Source organism: Notothenia coriiceps, unplaced genomic scaffold, assembly GCF_000735185.1.
Source record: "Notothenia coriiceps isolate Sejong01 unplaced genomic scaffold, NC01 NC01_scaffold00025001, whole genome shotgun sequence".
NCBI lineage: Eukaryota > Metazoa > Chordata > Actinopteri > Perciformes > Nototheniidae > Notothenia > Notothenia coriiceps.
Genome location: NW_011357702.1, coordinates 730 through 8,236, shown reverse-complemented (window position 1 = coordinate 8,236; position 7,507 = coordinate 730). Strand labels below are relative to the sequence as shown.

At 40.1% G+C, this 7,507-nt stretch overlaps 1 protein-coding gene across 1 annotated transcript; it reads left to right on the top strand.

The window, feature by feature from the left end:
- Positions 1-4,566: 4,566 nt before the first annotated feature.
- LOC104955902 (protocadherin gamma-A11-like) lies at positions 4,567-7,081 on the top strand (the record flags this gene model as incomplete). The annotated part of the gene is made up of 1 exon (XM_010783301.1): positions 4,567-7,081. A coding segment is annotated over exon 1 (2,385 nt), but the record flags the coding sequence as incomplete, so codon positions are not given.
- Positions 7,082-7,507: the final 426 nt, after the last annotated feature.

Genomic DNA, 7,507 nt, shown 5'->3' with positions numbered 1-7,507 from the left:
TGTACTCTCTCTACACCCACGACTGCAGTCCAGCCTACCCAGAGAACATTATCGTCAAGTTTGCTGACGACACCACTGTGGTGGGGCTTATCTGAGGAGGAGACGAGTCGGCCTACAGGAGGAGGTACTGAAGCTCTCAGCGTGGTGTTCAGTGAACAACCTGGCACTTAACCCACAAAAACCAAAGAGATCATCGTAGACTTCAGGAGGAATACTACCAACCTCGCTCCCCTCTACATTAACGGCGAGTGTGTGGAGAAGGTCCACACCTTCAAGTTCCTCGGCGTCCTCATCACCAACAACCTTTCCTGGAAGGACAACACCACAGCTGTCATCAAGAAGGCCCAGCAGCGTCTGCACTTCCTGAGGGTGCTCAGGAAGAACAACTTGGCCACTAAGCTAATGGTGACCTTCTACCGCTCTACCATCGAGAGCCTATTAACATACTGCATCACAGTGTGGTACGCCAGCTGCACTGAGGCTGACAGGATGAGGCTCCAGAGATCGTAAAAGCAGCACAGAGGATCATCGGCTGCCCTCTCCCCTCCCTGATGGACATTTACACCTCCCGCTGCCTCAGTAGAGCCAAAGACATTGTTAAGGATATTTCACACCCCGTCTTTCACCTGTTCAACCTGCTGCCCTCCGGCAGGCACTACAGGTGTATACAATCCAAAACAAACAGACTCAAAGACAGTTTTTTCCCAAGAGCCATCATTGCTCTTAACACCTGAAATCATACCTCTTAATCATCATAAATGTGACTCTGTACGATAAATGTGATTCTGTACATATATACATATATAGCATTAGTATTATTATTATAAATACCTATTATTATTTCTTACATTACAGATTTTATTTTTATACTCCTGGAAATAATTACTGCACTTTATTCCTTATTCCTAAGTATGTATGCTGCGTGTATTTGTTGTCTTATGTTGTGATGTTTTTTTTGTTTTGATGGCACCCTTGAAAGGGAGAAGCATTTATTATCTCATTGTACATGTATAATGACATTAAACGATTCTATTCTATTCAATATACAAGGTATACAGTCATTATTGAGGCCATTGTTTCTATTACTTGGTAATGCAATGGTAACTTGGTAACTAGTTTTTTTTAACAAATACTTATAACCAAAACAAAATGTCTGTTGGGCCCTTTTGTTGATCAAGACCAGATAGATTAAGGGGCAAGTTAGTTTTATTTGCATACAGGACATACACTTAACCAACCAACAAACCAATTGTCTCACGGTGCTCATTGCATCTTAGAGAGGAACTCCAAGAATATGTGAAAGAAATGTCCTTAATGCCTTTTCAGGCTCCTGGGAAGATAGCAGTGTTTGGTACTGAATACTACAAGTCTGTAAATACAAAGAAACATGCGGGCATTTGGTTATAAAGACGTTTGCTTACCAGACATCTTTAGCCTCCTCCTCATATCTGCTTTAGGTTAATGGCTCTAGACCAAATTAGTTGCTACTAACATACCATGCATTTTAATGGATAAAACAATGTACTTTTGAATCAGATTAAGGAAATGTTGATTTATTTAATATATTTGAGGATTAAGCCAGAAGAAAGGGTTGTCAATGTGTGTCGCTTTCAATTGTGCTGAAATTGTTAAGGTCTCTGTTTTGTTTGTTTGTTATATCCTACCTGCCCCAATGGTCAGTGTGGCTTTTACTGTTTGGCTATAAATCACATTTCCCATTTTGGGCAACGATGGGTTGGAGATGGTTGTGCTAGATATGGATATTGTCTTTATTATTAATTTTAACATACCATGTGCAACCATACATTATATGACTGTTTGGAAACGTGACTTGGTAAAAAAAAATAGTAACTCAGAAGAATAAGTCTTGTAATTTGTTCAACAAGCCCTCCCATGTGATCTTCCTTTTGACTCTCTCCATGGTACTGAAATAATTATTTTCTCCTTCAGACATCATTTCCAATGTTTCATTATAATTGTGATCATAATTACAAATAAATATATATGTTATGACATAATGGTAATAATTATAATGAAAGATATATATATATATAGATTATTACACTAATCACACAGTTCATATTGAAGTTAGGGAAGATTATTTGGGTTTAGACTATGGTCTAAACCCAAACCTTTATATATACAGTCTATTGACTGTATATAAAGGTTTAGACATGGGGAACAATACTCGCAGATGCAAAGAGTAAAAAGCGCCTGATGGTGTCGCTGTAGGCCAGCACACAAGGAGAAGGGACATCTCCACCCACTTTAACTGCATTACAATCTGATGAGATTGTTCAGAACAATTCCTTCATTCCCCGATTAGTTTGCACCGCTTTTGCATTTATAAAATGTTGGTTGCTGACTCTGTTTTGGAATTTTAATTTTTTGTTGCATGGTGTAATTTGTACTAACTGGGACGTGTTTTTTTTCCGAGTGTGACCGGAGGTCTTCTCCCTCTGTGCTGCTGGTTGGTACCGTGCCCGTGCAAAATTGCTCACCGCCTACAAGCGGAGATTTCAAACGTGTCCCTCCCCCCCCCTCTCCGCTTCTCCTGTTGTGGCTGCAACCTGGCGCGGCGAAACCAATAGTTTGGTGTAGCAGCACTCGTGTCACTTGTGTAAACAAACACATATGAGTCCTCTGTCAAATACAGTAAAGTGAAAGGAAAACTTTGAGGAAAAATAAATACAAAAAACGTTTTAAGAAAAAACAAAGGAGAGAAAAATACTTAGGCAGCATTTTACCACATCACTGGGTCTGACCACAGCTCCACATCAACCTGCAGAAGAAGCATCACCTGTAGGCCTGACGGTCATACAGCTCCAACCGTTATGCTGCAAATAACTTTTCAACTGAAATCCTCCCTCTCTCTCTCATCCTCCCTCTCTCTATCTTATCCTCCCTCACTCTTATCCTCCCTCTACCTCTTCCTCTTGCTGCTGTCCATATATCCATTGTTGTTTTTATAAATGTCTTACATGAAGCCTTTTTCTAGTGCTTACATCCTGATTGATGAGTCAACAACAAAGCATTTCCGTGTTTATGTTCGTTTGGCATGTGTTTGTTGATTGGTTCATTTGTAGCATGTTTATTGGCAGTGTTTTGAAAATGGCAAACAAGTGAATATGTCAGATGTCTGTGCCTTACTTAGAGAACTGTGTGTAGTGTTTTGCAAAGGGTGCCAAGTTGAATTGCAAATTGGGTACAGAGCTGAAAATGTGTTTAGAGTTTTGGAGATTTGAGCTGTGGTTTTGTTCTTTGAGTGTGAGTTTAAATAAATAGGCTTTATGTCAGATTTGTCTGTGTTAGCAACTGAAAAAAAACTGTAATCTTTTGCCATGATACAAAGTTTACCTTATACAGTTATCTTGTCTAATGGTGACATTGGTCTTTACTGGTTTTGAGGTATCTATCCTTGGTGTTGAAACACTCCTCTTGCATTTTCACAACTCAAGATACTGTATAAGAAGATGACCCGTTAATTATCCCCGAGGGGAATTTAAATGTTTCCCTCTGTTGAATTCACATAGTAAAACACAAATAAACATGCATGAATGCACAGTACGAATACACACATTGAAGTTGTAGATGTGTTTTTCCTTGGATCCACTTACACATGTGATAGGCTAAAAGAACGATAGTAATATTATGATCTAAATTGTTATTAATAATATTTTTGTCCAGTACAATTTTATTTAAATTATTAAGGATAACCTCCATTAGAATCACGTATATCTTTTACAAAATCTAAATTATTTTCAACCTTTTTATAGAAGCAATTTTTAACAGTACTTTTATATTTTTCGCTAAATGTCTATTTATGTTATTATAGATTGGATTTGTATTTACCTGACCTTGTTTGGTATTTTTCTTTTAAACACCTTCAGTTTCATGTTGGTTTTATAACACTGTATTAGGGTAAGTTGCAGTGTGTCATGCATGTAGGCCTTTTTGTTAGGGGTTATTAGGATGCGTTTATTTAATGTCATGATATTGTATTCAGTGACAGAAGGATTGTTTCTGCTAAACGAGCACGTTCGTTTTGAATATGTTAGGAACATTTTCTTGAAGATAGTTATGCACTTTTACCGAAGTCAAATTTAACTCTCCGATGCAATGCGGTTTTTTTTTACATCTTATTGAAACACGTTATATAAGAAAACAGCTCGAGGTATCATCCCCATCACTCCATGGTGCTGGACATTTCATCTTTGATAATACTGCAAATTAATCTTTTTGAACTACATGTATATTGTCTTGACATCAATAGATGGAAGACAGCGAAAGTGCCATATTAAATCAGAGATCTATTTTTCTATCTGCATTATATCCAATGAAAAGTAATTTGTTTTCAACTGAAGTCACACCACATGTGGTATGAATGTGAGTGAATTACCTTCACGTGATTTTAGACTTTTGGAAAACTATTTCATAGCCTAACATTGTAAAGATATAAAGCGTCTCGTGGTGTCGCTGTCGGCTTACAGAACATGGACACACACCACCCCACCCACAACTACTGAACGCAAATCGGTTGTATTTTTCCAAGACGATCGGTTAACACATGGAAGATATTTTGTATGGTCCGCAGTACCCATAGTTTGATTATAACGGTTTTTTTTAGGAGTACTTTCAATTCAAATCTGGATAATACGCTGGACATTAACACGACGAAAACTGGTTTTGTGTCAGGATGGGAGACAAAGGATTTTCAGCGCTGCAGCCAATCTTCTGCTTTGCTTCCTTTATTGTAGCGATGCACCTCGTTAACGGAGACCTGAGTTATTCTATTCCAGAAGAGATCAAACACCAGTCTATTATTGGGAATGTAGCCAAAGATCTCGGTCTTGATCTGAGGACCTTATCTTCCCGAAAGGCCCGTGTTGATTCTGAGGGGACTCGTAAATCGTACTGTGATATTAATCTGAGTACTGGAGATTTGGTCACATCGGAGAGAATGGACAGAGAAAGCCTTTGTGGCAAGAAACCCTCGTGTGTTGTGAAAGTAGATCTGGTGTTTGAAAACCCCCTGGAGCTTCATCGTGTTAGTCTTCATATTCAAGATGTAAATGACAACTCGCCGCAATTCAATGATAATTTGATTGAAATGGAGATAAGTGAGTCAGCTGAAAAGGGTTACCGTTTCGCCATCGACGAGGCCCATGATGCAGATATAGGTCAAAATGCTGTTCAAAGATACAGCTTGCAAAAAAACAATATATTTATTCTCGCTGTTGACGGTAACAAGGTTGAACTCGTGATAGAGAATAAACTTGATCGAGAAAAGCAAAGTGAAATGAGTTTGCTCCTCACAGCTTTAGATGGAGGCTCTCCTCAGAGATCAGGTACTGTAGTCATACACGTCACTGTGCTGGATGCTAATGATAACGCCCCAGTGTTTAGCCAGGCCGTTTATAAAGCCAGTCTGCCTGAAAACTCTCCTCCAGATACCATAGTGATTAAAGTTAGTGCTACTGACGCAGATGAAGGAGTGAATGGAGATGTGACATATAATTTTGTCCACATATCGGATGAAAATGTAAATGTATTTTCTATTGATCCCAAAACGGGAGAAATTAAAGTTAGTGGTGTGGTTGACTTTGAAGAAATCAGTTATTTCGAAATTAGCGTGAAAGCTAAAGATGGTTTAGGATTAACCTCTTACGCCAAAATTATAATTGATGTTACTGATATGAATGATAACGCCCCTGTTATCAGTTTAAAATCCCTGACTAACCCCATACCTGAGAACGTGTCACCTGGTGCAGAGGTGGGCATCATTAACGTCCAGGATAGAGACTCTGAGAATAACAGACAGGTCCGCTGCTCCATTCAGCAAAACGTCCCTTTTAAGTTGGTTCCTTCTATTAAAAACTATTATTCTCTGGTGACCACAGGACAACTGGACCGTGAACTAGTGTCTGATTACAACATTACAATCACTGCCACTGACGAGGGCTCTCCCCCTCTGTCCTCCTCTAAAACTGTTCAGTTATCTGTAGCCGACATCAACGACAACCCACCTGTGTTTGAGGAGCAGTCCTACAGCGCACATGTGACTGAAAACAACAAACCTGGCTCCACTTTATGTTCCGTTACTGCTCGAGACCCCGACTGGAGACAAAACGGTACCGTGATTTATTCTCTGTTACCCGGTGAGGTGAACGGTGCCCCGGTGTCCTCCTATCTGTCTGTTAACGGAGACACGGGAGTGATCCACGCTGTGAGGTCGTTTGATTATGAACAGTTCAGGAGTTTTAAAGTCCACGTGATGGCCAGAGACAACGGTTCTCCTCCGCTCAGCAGCAACGTGACCGTCAGTGTGTTCATATCGGATGTGAATGACAACTCTCCTCAGATACTGTACCCCGCCCCGGAGGGCAACTCCTTCATGACCGAGCTGGTCCCCAAAGCTGCACACGGAGGCTCTCTGGTGTCCAAAGTGATCGCGGTGGACGCGGACTCCGGACAGAACGCCTGGCTGTCCTATCATATAGTCAAATCCACTGATCCGGGACTTTTCACTATTGGTCTCCACAGCGGAGAGATCAGGACACAGCGGGACATTTCTGAGTCTGACAGCATGAAACAGAACCTTATTGTGTCAGTGAAAGATAACGGACAGCCCTCTCTCTCTGCCACCTGCTCCATGTATTTACTTATCTCTGATAACTTGGCTGAGGTGCCAGAACTGAAGGATATTTCTTATGATGAGAAGAACTCCAAACTGACCTCTTATCTGATCATCGCGCTGGTGTCCGTGTCCACATTTTTCCTCACCTTCATCATCATCATCCTGGGTGTGAGGTTTTGTCGCAGGAGAAAGCCCAGACTGTTGTTTGATGGAGCAGTTGCAATCCCCAGCGCTTATCTCCCTCCTAATTACGCAGATGTTGACGGAACAGGAACTTTACGCAGCGCTTACAATTATGACGCCTACCTGACAACAGGTTCCAGAACCAGTGACTTTAAGTTTGTGTCATCTTACAATGACAACACACTGCCTGCTGACCAGACTCTGAGGAAAAGCCCTTCAGACTTTGCTGAAGTGTTTGGGGATTGTGATTCTTCTCCTGAGGTAGGCTTATACACTTCTTTATCCAACATTTGACTTTGGTTGTTTCCTTCAGGTATACCTTTCATTTACATATTTCACTGGCCCTATAAGTTCAATTTCTCAAGCCATGTTCAGTCCTGTACTTGCATTCAATGTGTTTTCGGCATGAGCATATTTATGAAATGAAAATCCTTAGCGACTCGTCACTATTTTTCTCTTTTAGAAATGTTTTTGATAACATAGCAGGCATTTGAATTGTACTTAGCTGTGACGCGTTGGGGTTAATTTAGAATGTCATACTGATTTTTTTACAACTTCTGGATTGTGTCCTTTTAAAACTTGACATTACTTGACATAATTATGTTCATGTTAAAGGCATTCATTTATTAATTTTAAGGTAAAACTAAGAATTGTCATATACATACATTCCTGCATGTCACTGTTTAA